The following is a 12,421-nucleotide window of genomic DNA, read 5'->3' as shown; positions in this document are numbered from 1 at the left end:
TGCAATACCATGAGATGTCGAAATATCATAGGGGTCAATGTGTACAACTCGCCAAAGAAAACTTTAGACTGAGTTACCTACATTGAATAAAATAATGCAGCACCAGCCTCTACACAACATAGGTGGCGCATAATTTTCCCAAATTTAGTCACTTTTGCCTAAAATATATTCAATACATCTAGAAAACAACCAAAAAGCTATTTAAGTTTATCTTGAAGCATCTGTACGTAGATATTTTTTTGACTGAATGCGGGAAAAATTTCCCGCCATTTCTCCGTAATGTATTTAAATAAATTTGACCTATCAATATCTTAAAAAGGCAAATTTTACAAACACTTTGATGGCTATTTCTGTTGTTTATCAGGTGTAATTAATTGGTTAATGCAATAAAATCTCTGCGTTTTTTTCTCTTCATGTGCCACACCTTATATACATTTTGCCCGATTGCAAACAGCAAAGAACAGTCATGAACAAAAGTACCAAATTCCTTCTACTAAAGATTTTTTTTATAGTAGTATACAAAAATGCTTGTTTCCACTGAACCATTTCATTCAGAATAACTTGCCTGTACGATGTTATAGAAAGAACTGTCAGCAATGTCATAAGTGGAAAGTCGTCCTTTGCATTGATTCGATTGGGAATGAACTGAGAGTAATCATGGAACCAAGATTCTAGCGAAAATAAAAAGAATGTAATCCAGGGACAAAGACCAGACACGGAAAACAGACAAACACAACAGAGAACATAAAATAACCAAAATAATACACACAAAGTAACAGAAGTAAATGAGCAACTCGAACTCCAATAAAAAACCAGAGCATAGACCAGGTGCACCGGCAGGATAAGCGTCCTCTTCTTTTCTATGAAAAACTATGACACGGTGAACAAATCAGTTTTTATGGTGCAGATTGATACACCTTAACGATGCACGAGTTAATACGACCATGAAAATTCTGTAGTGATGACTTCAATCTTGTACCAACATATCCCTCTTTTCATAAGTATTGTAAGAAGTCTAGCGCGATACAATTAAATGTCTGCGTAGTTACAACAAGCTCTTTGCACAACGTATGAGATGTGATATGAAAACTCCATTCGCAGGTGCTTTTCTCGTATAGTTTGGTCAATAGTTTTCCTTTACCATCGATCCAAGTGTAAGTCAAGATATGAAGCTGACTTCACAATGTCTGTAGTATCTTTTATCTCAAGTTCTTTGAGGTAGATGTGATGTATCTATATAGCTGAAGCAGAGGTTAAAAGATCTAGCTAAACGATGTCTCTTTTGGATCAGATCAGCTATAAAGTCAGCCTCATAATACTGAAGGTATAGGTCAGCAAGAAGAGGAGCACAATTTGTTCCCATTGGAATGCCGACGATTTGTTGAGGAAAAAAAAAAGAAAAACGGGTGACCATCCATTTTTTTTCCGAATCCGCCATTGGGAATATAATGTTTTTTACCTTTTGTCTATCGGCTTTCCTAATTTATCTCAGAGATGATGTTTGATGCACATTCCAGCTGACTTTATTTTGAGATAACTGAGCTTTAATGTTGACGGATTTTTTTTACCAGATTTAGAGAATTTAACTTACATAAATAATTGACGGGAAATGCAATGTTTTTTTTTATTTTATCATTTTTAATAAAGAAATTCGGCTACCTATCCTTTTAGTTTGAGAAATTTCATGGAAATATTGGATAAACAATAAGTAGACCAGATTTTGATTGTTCATGTGGTAACTTTGATAAAATAATATTCTATGAATTAATTGTCTGCTATTTTTTACATCATAACAAACAATGTTAGCTCATTTAAAGTGTATATTTTTATTCAAAAGCTGATCCTAGCAATATGTCCCAAAAAGATGCCCCATGTAATAGGTAATTATAGGTTACAGACCACCAATTCAACCAATGAGCATTTGGAACGTACGCAAAAATAGTCCTACGCAGAAATTATCCCTCTTCCTCATAGTGCTGTGAAAAAAGTTCTCATTTAAAAAATTGAAACAGTTTCTGAAAGGAAAAACATTTCTGTACATTTTATAGGTGCATTTTGCTTCTTGTGATGTGAAGCCTAATCTCCATAATGATTTCTTAATATACCCCTATCTTGTGAAAACACTGGGATTTCCCATGCTATTTATAGACACTTCACTTCCGGTGACCAGTACTGCACTGCAAGTCTGCTAACCCCACATGCCATTCTGAGGATTGTGAGCTGACATATGTAGAATCATGCTGATATATAGTCCTCTGCAGGTTAAAGTTAAGGTAAAGTCCAGAGAAGCCATTGAATATTGTGAAATTAGCATAGAAGCCTATGGGAAGTGGAATTAGTGGTTTTTAGCCTATAAGCCTTAACTTAATTTGTTCCACTTTGCTTTTATTATGCCCTATTACAATATCTGTATCTAAAACACTGGGATTTCTGGTAGGTTATAATAAAACCTTATTGCTTGTGCAGTTGTAGATGCATATGTAGATAACTTAGTGACTAAAAAAATGTTAAATTTAGCACTTTCATAAAAATAAAAAAGGCAAATAGTCAAAGGCGAAAAAAAAAAAAAACATGAAACATCAGACTCATTGACAAAAGAAACAATTCAGAGTGTGGAATGGATATTTTTATAGACACCTTAAATTTTCATTTTTCATTTTATGTTGTTGTTCAGATTGTTTGGTAGGTAGTTTTTGCAATGAATGTACTTTACAAAGAGGAATGAATTGAACCAGAATTCAAATGCAGTCAAAAGAATAGTAATCCAAGCAACAAATCATGGAAAATAGATAGGCGCAACAAAAAATATGAAATAAATAAAATAACACGCATGCCAGGGGGCGGATCCAGACACTTTGAAAAGTAGGGGTGCCAGTCGGGGTTCCTAAAAAAAGGGGTGCTAGGACATCATTTACCATTTTTTGGGGTCAATTTTGCACATGACAATGACAAATTTTCCAATAAAAAAGAGAGGTGCCAACCCCTTGAACCCCTAGTTCCGCCACTGTGTTGAAAGAAACAAAAGTAAATGAGGAACTTAGACTCAAATTAAAACTGGACCGGATGCTCCTGCAGGGTAAGCGTCCTCTACTTTCCTAGAAACATCCACGGAGTTTCTCATAAAATGTCCATCCGGAATAGAAGAAAGAAGGACGGAAAATTATGAAAAACTGAACAAAACGGTATACGTAGGATACACAATATGATAACGATTCACGAGTTCATGATGGCGACCACTTAACTACTTTTGTCTTGTAGTAACATACATGTAACTATGTCCTACTACTCCAACATGTCCCTATTCGTATTGAAAAATTACTTAATATTCATGATGCTATTTTCTTTGCAAATATTTTAAGCATCAATATTCTGTCGTGTTTTATTTTTTCCTCCACATCTTGTGTTCATCTGCATTAGTTCACACCTTAATTTCTTTATTGTTAAAATTGCTGCACGAGTATATCGACAGTTTTATTGACAGCATCACATTTACATCTGTTCTATTTTTTTGTTGTTTTTGCAGTGAATGCACATTACAACTACTCAGCCATTTCTGCTACACTGAAAAAAACTTTTTTCTTTTGTGTAACTAGAAAGGCTGCGGAGATCCATTTGTGCAATTTCGTTATACCTCTTTCCACGCTTTTCTGGTTTTGATAATGCTCTAGATGTTGGCTTTTAAAGTAGGCCGTTACTTAAATGTAGTCCAAAGACCAGTTAAAACACTAATCTATATACAGCAACACTCGAATTGATGGCACCTAAGGGTAAATTCATTATTAATACAGTGCAGATTCAGAAATTCAAGAAAACGGGGAGGGGTTTTCTGATACAGAATTTTGTAAAAAAAAAAAAAAAAAAAAAGGATGAGAAAGTATATTCCAGGCTATCATTTGTTTATTTTTGTCATTAACACAATTTTTCAATGAAAAAGGGGGTCGGACCCGCCACAGAGTGTGAACTTCTACCTCCAACCAAAACTCATGTTTATTACCACTGGAAGTTACTTTTCTTTTCTTCAAGTGACAAATTTATACAAGTTATCCATCAGATAAAGTTTTGAATGACTTGGTCGTGGTGCTAACATACCTGGTAAGTGCTAACCCTTGGAACAGCTCGTGGGAGATTCTCCCCCATGGTCTCTTGTGGAAGATTTTTATGTAAAAGCAAATTTTGTCTGTAAAAAAATCAATTACTTAGTATTTTTCACAGAAAATATAGTAGTTTTAACCAATCTTACATTTCTCTGTGGGAGATCCTAAATTTGTTTTGAATTGGGATAGTGCTTCTTCTCCCTGCAAATTATTTTATGATACAATTTGTTTTTATGGTTTCAAGATGTACAAGCATGTGACTGGTTACAAAGCCTGAATACCTCATACTACAGTAAATCAAATATTTTCATGCATCATGATATCAATTTAATTTCATGACTTATGTTTAATTAAATATGTATTCTGTAGAGAAGAGACTTGTTTCTGGTTAATTATTTTCATGAGCTTTTTTTTTTATAAAATAAAAATAAATGTCTCACAATGTGGGTTTATCTCTCACACTGAAGCAATCAGTTAAATATTGATTGATTGGTTTAAGTTTAACGTTCATTGCTTGATATTTCATGCATCTGATCAACTTTACTTGGTACTTAACCAACATTTTAACTTTTTAAGTTCAATTTTATATGTGCTACCTCACAGACAACAAACTGTAGAACAATACATCTCCTCAAACATCATTCTAACTACAAAATGTATATAGATCAATTAAAAACGACAAATCATAATTAAATATATATTTTATCATCTTTGAATACATTAATTAGTTATAACAAAAACAGTATGTCTCAGTATTAACAACAATGCTATCCATATATGTTGATACATAAATTCTTGTTACCATAGTAACACAGTCCAATGACATCATGAAGAAAATTTACAGTGAAATCTATGTTTTTATAACTATTATGAAAAACTTAGGATTATAAGAAAGCTAACTATGGTAGGATATTGAGAAAGGAAGTTTGTATGGTATTCTGGAAGTATAGTACAAAATCATACTCCAAGAACATTTGGTCTATCCTATCAAATATATTTCAAAGTTTATGAAAGAAAAAAATGTGATATTTGAATTAAATCACAGTGATTGACATTAAGACATGTTTTCTGACTAGCATGCATGAGGAATATCCTGAAAATAGCAGGACAACTAACTGAATATAAAAAAAGTTAAAATAAATGTACTGATAATTGCAAAATTAAAAGATATGGCATGAGAAATGAAACTGAAATTTGGCAGAAATACTGTACATTGAAAATATTATAACTTTATTTTAAGGGTAATGTACATGAGTACATGTGTACTAGAAATAATTATGTTATTACTGGACTGACAATGGATATTAAATGAAAATAGACTGCACCATAGAATAACATTGGTATTATTCAAGCTTATTAGACAAACATTTTTCACATTAAATTCTTCTGAATGAGTTTCATATACAAAAGCAACATGACTTCTTAAAAGTATTACTTGTGATATTCACAAGGCAGTCCAATTCATATTAATTTAACATGAACTCTGCAAGAAATCAAATTTGCTCAACTTAGATGAACATCTTAAGATTCACGAAATTATGTGAATAGTTTACTTATGTAATGTACAAATGATAAATATATCACAGAAAACTTAAATAAACAACAACCGCAAAAATTAATAGCCCAATACTCATGATACTAAACAAGACTTATAATCTTCCAACCATTTTTTAATTTCAAAACTTAAAAAAAAATTTTCCATTACAAGTATTCAACATCACTTTAACCTTATGCATCCAAGAAAACATTTTAAATAAATATTTTTTATATATAATTAAAATATAACTAGAATGCTGATAAAAATGAATCTTAAAAATGCTGATAGTTTTATAATACTTTCCATATTACATAACTATGTCTTCCTAAACTAGGACCTAATCTATCAACATACGATTATCTCCCTTTGACTAAAAAAAAAAGCCTCTTCTATCCACATACTTATCTCCCCTTACCTAACCTCCTCAATGTTGAAAAGAGTATTGAAGATTAAGAGGTAATAGAAAGAAAATACTGATTGACATAACATGTGTACACTAGCAAAATAAAAAGGCAAGATTTTGTGGTTCAAATCAAAATTTGAAAATCTTTTGGATAAGTCTTTGGCCTATTTCAAAACTGTTGTGAAAATTTACCGACATACAGGAGAAAATTTGCTAAAAGCATGAAAAGTTTTACCTGCAAATAAAAATGTCTTTACGCTTTCAGCTTGAATCAAACAATAAAAATTTGAAATATTCATAAAATAAAATGGAAGACTTGCAAGGCAACAACCATTAATGTGGTATAGGTTCACAACCATCAAAGCACAACCATTCTGATGAATAAATTTTAAAATTGAACAAGAGCACCAATTTCTGGGCATTCTTTTCTGTTGGTAAAATTATAAAAGTTCTCCCTATTAATTTTACAAACAAATATATGTATCATCCAATTAACCGCTGCTAATTTTGTAACCTCATGTTCTGTTCATTGTGGTAATTCATAATTTTGTCAATTACCATTCTCAGAAGTAAACTGAGTTGTTAAATTCTTTACACAAAAAAACCAAGACAATTCTTAGCGGCATTAAAAGTTTGTGTCTTTCAGATTCAAAACTTTGATCACTACAGCATAATAGAAGTATTTTTTCAGGATTATTTTTCACATATATTATTTACCTTTATGAAAAGCAATTCGTTGTAAGTTATGAATATTTTATACACATTTTAGCACTTATCGAAACTCACAGAAAACAAAGTACTAAGTTATGTGTTACGCAAATAAACAGATAAATATATAATGAATGATTTCAATGACATATCACAAATGACTAGATGAAACAATATTTTTGGGTAAATTCAATTTCTTAATTGATCGTTCTAAATTCATTCGATGACCAACTTGTGTCACCCCTAAGTCAATGTAATCGTTCCGGTTCAAGTTTTGCAGTCTTTTCCCATCGATGCACTTTTGTTGAAAGCTTGTCTTGTATTGCGATAGTTTTAAACTGTCTAACCAATCCAATACATCTAAACACTGCCAGCTATCTATTGTCTTAGAACTGAAAGGTTTTGACACTTGCTTAGACTTATCCTTTTCCTCCACAAATGCAGGAGGAGGTGGAATAACTGAAGGAATTGTTTCATATCCCTGATTTGAGGAAGTATCTCCAAATTCTGGTGGAGGAGGAGCAATTAGTTCCTCATAATTATGTCTTTGACGGCCATACCCAGAATCAGCCTGATCATCAGATAATGTTGAAAGTGTAGACACTGAGGAAACTAAACTTTCATTGTCCTCCTGATTAAAGACAGAACTCTGACGAGAAATATCACTAAAGTTACTTCCACTATCAAATCCTGTGGGAGGGGGGATAATTTCTACTTGTACAGTGTCCCCAAAGTCTGCAGGTGGGGGCACAGAGGGTTTGTCCGTTACAGAGCTATTCACAGTCACACCTTTAACATCCACTTTGTCAGTTATATATTTTCCGTTAGATTTGTTCTGTTCTATTTTATTTATACTAGCTATCCTATCCTTAATTGATGAAATACTTTGACGATCACTTGTTGATTTCAAAGCTTTTACTTCACCATCAGTGTTTTTAGAAGTATTTTTCACATTACCGTTTGGTATTTGAGTAACGGAACTGAATATTTTATTTCCTTCATTACCCGTAGAAATAATGTTCTTATTTTGATCTCTAGCCTCTGTTTTTGCTGGAGACTTGGGTGCGGTTTTTGCTGGCAATTTAGATTGATCTCCCAGCTTTGTTTTTGTGGTATTGTTTGTAGCTGATACATTCAATGTTGTCTGACTAGCTTTCTTTTGCAAATATGCTTGCCTAGCTTTTTCTGCCATAGCAACATAATTTGTACTGCGAGGAGAAAGTTGTGCACTCTCCTTATTTTCAGTTTTTGCAGAACTTGTAACAGTAGACTTATCACTCTCCTTCACATTTGCTCCTGGAGTTTTTGGAGCAGGTTTACCACTGCTACCGTTAACTGTGCTCATTATTTTAGTAGGCTCTTTTCCCTTAATTGGAACGTCTTTAATTGGTTTGATATCAACCTTTGGTGGTAAAGTTGCTGTAGACTTGACTTCAATTTTTGTTGGTTGTTTTACTGCAGTAGTTTTCGCTTCCACTTTGGAAGCTTGTTTTTCAACAGGTGATTTCGTGCTAGTGTTTGCTGAAACTTTTGTTTCAGCAAGTTTATTCACCTTTGGTTTCATCTCAGGTGTTTTGCCCATTGTTTCACTTGAAAAAGCCAATTTTGCTGACTGTAGTTTCTTTGTTTTCTGCAATTTAGACTCAATAGATTCAATAACTGATGTCTCCCCCTTTTCTTCTAGCATCCTTCGTCGCCTAGCAACAGCAGCTATGATAGCTGCTTGGTTGTCATCTTTAGGAGGACCCTCATTAGACTGAGGCAATGCAGATATTCTTGGTCCCTCTACATCCATCCTTTGTTGTCTTTTTTGTACTGCAGCTAGCAGATCACTTGCCTGTACACCTTGAGGTGTTGTATTATTTACAGGCTTTGGTTTTGCCTCTGTTTTGACAAGTGTAGGTGGCGCAGTATTTGGCAATGGTGGTGGTCCATCAGGTGGCGGTACTGGTGGCGCAGGAGGCGGAGGTGGCACTGCTGGTGGCATTGGTGGTGCAGGAGGCGCAGCAGGCACCTGATCTACCACTTTTGTTTCATCTTTTTGTTGAATTTTGGGTTCTATTTTTGGTGAGGGTGTTTTTGATTTTGGTGATGGTGCCTTTGGCGCTGCTGATTTGGCTGGTGATGGCTGTGGTGCAGCTGATTTTGTAGTAGCAGGCTGAGGAGCTACTGACTTAGTCGGTGCTGGTGCTTTAGATTTGGTAGTCGGAGGCTGTGGAGCAGGTTCAGATGGTGGAGGAGGAATGTTTCCTGTCGGAATGTCAGATCGCACAGAATATTTCTTGGATTCTGATTCACTTGCCTTCCTGTCGCCAACAGAAATCACAGTTACTTTGTTTTTATTCTTGTCTTCTTCCATATCATAATCTGGTTCGGGTTCATAACTAGCACTCTGAGTTTTATTAGAATGGATATCTGCTGTAACTAACAGTTTGGCATTTGGATGTTTTTGTAAATATGACTTAGCATTGTCCAATACTTTATCTTCGGCAAACGATACACTATGTTTATCATCACTGTTTCGACTACCCGCAGAAATAGTTGATGTTAGACTAGAGTTTCTGTGATGAGCCTTACTTTTAACTTTAGGTTCATCTGCCATTTTAGCTGAAGCACCAGGTCTAAAACTAGATTCAAAGTCATCATTTTGTGAAGTTTTCTCTGGCCTAGCATACAAAGAAGACCTACTTCCTGTAGTGTTAATAGAAACAACCTCAGTCTTAGATGTCTGATGTACATCATCATCTTCAGGTAGGCCAGGAGCAGGCCTTTTACCCCCTAAAGTACCAGGCGGGGGTGGAGGAGGACCTTTTGGTCGCTCTGAAATTGAAATGCCACTTTTAATGGAAATACTATCCTCCGGTGCAGCATACACATTGCCACTGCTATTTTTCCTCTGGACACCTACAGACCCAGGAACAACAGGAGTAGCATAAACTGGTTCTGGCTTTTTATCTGACAAATCCGGAGTACTTTGTGATCGCTCCATGGCACTTAGTCTCCGATCATTACTATATTTATGAACAAGTCTTTCGGAAGGACCTCTATGATCACTACGATCTGAATCATTATTCTCAATGTTTGACAAATCAACACAAGACACACGTTTTGTAGCATGTTTTCCTCTGATAGATGCTGTTTTCTGTTCTGTTGATATATACGGTTGTTGTGCCATTGTTTCCTTTTCAAATTCAGCCAGTGCCAAGTCAAGTTGGTCTGAAAGGTAAAAAGTATCAATAATAATGTCTATCATTTGGGAGAGGTCTTACATAGGGTTTGCTTTTTGCACGATCCCTTTCACTTTGTTTTGAATAAAATATGGTTTAAACTCATGTCTATCAATTTTTAAATCAATTCTCTGCAAGGATCAAAATTACTTGGCCGCATGAGAAATATTTGTTACTTAGTTCTTTTTCCTTGCTCAATATATGGGCTTCCTAATTTTCTTAAATACAACATAATGAACAACTTAGAGTCATTCAAAGTGAATGTTAGCAGTATATTTGTATGTACGTGTGTGAGGTCATGTGATCCTTTCCTATTTTTATCTATTTCGAAAATTTAAAATAAAATACTCAATAGTTGATAATCTTGTTATACAGACATTTACTTACAATTCTACTTTAAGTATATATGTTGTATTTCAAACCTTTTTTAAGTTATTGTTGCATGCAGATTGCTTTCTTTAAGAGTTCTACCAATGAAAACGACGGTTTGTGTAATTTTTGTATTAAATGCTATCACTGGTACATTTATTAAGACATAAATATATTTGAAAAAAAAGTTTTAAAAAAGCACAAAAAAAAACTACAAGCCAACATAATAAGTGTGCTCTAAAGCTGTCAGATAAACATTTAAGGCCATTTAAGGAGGTAGACCTAGGGTAAGGGACACAACTCTTAGAAATCATTGGAACGTTTCTATTCATCATTTTACATCAATCTCATGTAAGCATCAAAGTAACTTGGAATGACTTCATTCTGTTTCAAATGAAAGCTTGATAGGCCTTGGTTAAATCGAATATGATACAAACATATCATTGATTTCAAGAGTTATGTTCCTTACCCTAGGTCTACTTCCTTAAAGTTAATTTCTTGGTACTCAAGCTATTTATCATTAAAACCTATTAGGGAGAGAGACATTTTTTTTCCTGTTTACTGTCCCACAAATATGATAAGAATGCCTTTTTAAAGAAAAAAATATTGATTAGTTAAGTCTTTTTGTTATTGTTTGATCTATATGGCAATAAATATGGACACTCTCAAGAGGCAAGGGAAGGCTTTGGTACCAAGAAATTATTATAGTTGGCCTGATCGGTGTACACATGTAAAGCATTATGAGCTTCACAGCTTAAAATTAAGTTTTCAATGATCTCATCGGACTACCAAGTGAAAGCAAAAGGTAAAAAAAAAAAATTGAATGCAAACAAAAATATAGAAATAAGGTCATGCTGAAAGGAAAGAATGACAATACCACAATTAAGCTATAATTATAAAAATTGTGCACCTTCACCAGTACGGCCAGCTGAGCCTGTTTAAGTATACACAGATGTATTGTCATTATACTACCAAAATACAATTATTAAAAGGCAGTCCATGTAAAAATCAGGCAAGTCCTATGCTATGGTTGGCATTGAGTAAATTTTACCCCACTGAACTTTTTCTTTCATTTTAATGTTTATATCATATGCATGTGAAAAAGTCAAAAAAGATTTTTTTTTTTTTAAGTGACAATGGATGGCTCCAAAAATGATTTTAAAGTTCCCTAACACAGCAACCAAATTTTGCACAAAATTAAAGAGTTATCACCGTTTTTCAATGAATTATTCTTTAACCATTAGAGTTAATCCAAAACTAAAATTCAACTTTAAGAAAGGATGCATTTGTGATATCAAATGGGTGATTTTTTTAAAACCAAATTTGTTATGTGCCTGGTTTTCGCATGTACACCCTCTTAAACATTTTTATCATGAAAAAGTATGAACTTCCTTCTGCCCTGTTTGATCATTTAACCTTTCAGCAAGTAGAATCTGAAGGCAGTAGGTTTGAATTAAGAAATATTTTTCAAGGTATCAGTTTTAATTGTATAAAAATATTTCACTTCAGGGAATCTGGTTGACATTAACTTGAGTCAGCAATGATTTAAAATCACTTTGATGTTAATCTGATTTATTATACATGTCACTTTCTATATATAGTCTCAAGAAGCTGTAAAATTTCTCTAAATTCTTTGTTCTTGGTATTTACCTAATTCATTCAATCCTTCGGCTAATTGTCTTCCCTTTTCCTTCGAAAGTGATGTTCGTGGATCTCTTCTGGGCGGTTGAGGTGCTGAAAGCAAGGAAATGACTGTAATTTCATACTGATAAATTGCTTGTAGCAAAATGAATTTACTTAAAACAACTTTAAAAAAAAAATATTGGGTCAAATAAAGGCGGATCTAAAATGTTTACACGTCACAATTTTAAGTTAAAATTAATTGCATCCTGCATTGTAGCTTATCTTTTTTAAAACATACATAATACATGTATGTGGATGTAAAATAATGAAATAAACACATATGACTAGTTTAGGTTCATCTTGTTCTTGTTATTTTTATTTTCCATCCAACTTTAAACAAGCAGCTGGACAAACTTCATCTTTCATGAAAACTTATATTGTTCTGTATTGGAAAAGGGTC

General features: G+C 33.6%; 1 protein-coding gene across 10 annotated transcripts in view; it reads right to left on the bottom strand.

The window, feature by feature from the left end:
• Nucleotides 1-4,777: 4,777 nt before the first annotated feature.
• LOC148613590 (uncharacterized) overlaps nucleotides 4,778-12,421 on the bottom strand; it is a 96,533-nt gene continuing 88,889 nt past the window's right edge. For 8 of the 10 annotated variants that reach the window (XM_088587008.1, XM_088587011.1, XM_088587015.1 and 5 more), the window contains 3 exons: nucleotides 11,989-12,072; nucleotides 11,249-11,272; nucleotides 4,778-9,958 (listed from right to left, as the gene is read on the bottom strand). In XM_088587008.1, the coding sequence (XP_088443134.1) occupies nucleotides 6,894-9,958; nucleotides 11,249-11,272; nucleotides 11,989-12,072 (3,173 nt within the window). In that variant the 3' untranslated portion in view covers nucleotides 4,778-6,893. The remainder of the gene's footprint in view (nucleotides 9,959-11,248; nucleotides 11,273-11,988; nucleotides 12,073-12,421) is intronic. The other 2 variants (XM_088587014.1, XM_088587016.1) reach the window with 1 other exon arrangement.

Source organism: Perna viridis, chromosome 6 (assembly GCF_037379345.1).
Source record: "Perna viridis isolate PV_CMFRI_1.1 ecotype Kerala chromosome 6, ASM3737934v1, whole genome shotgun sequence".
NCBI lineage: Eukaryota > Metazoa > Mollusca > Bivalvia > Mytilida > Mytilidae > Perna > Perna viridis.
Note: the sequence above shows the minus strand (reverse complement) of the source record. Positions and strands in the feature narration are given on the sequence as shown.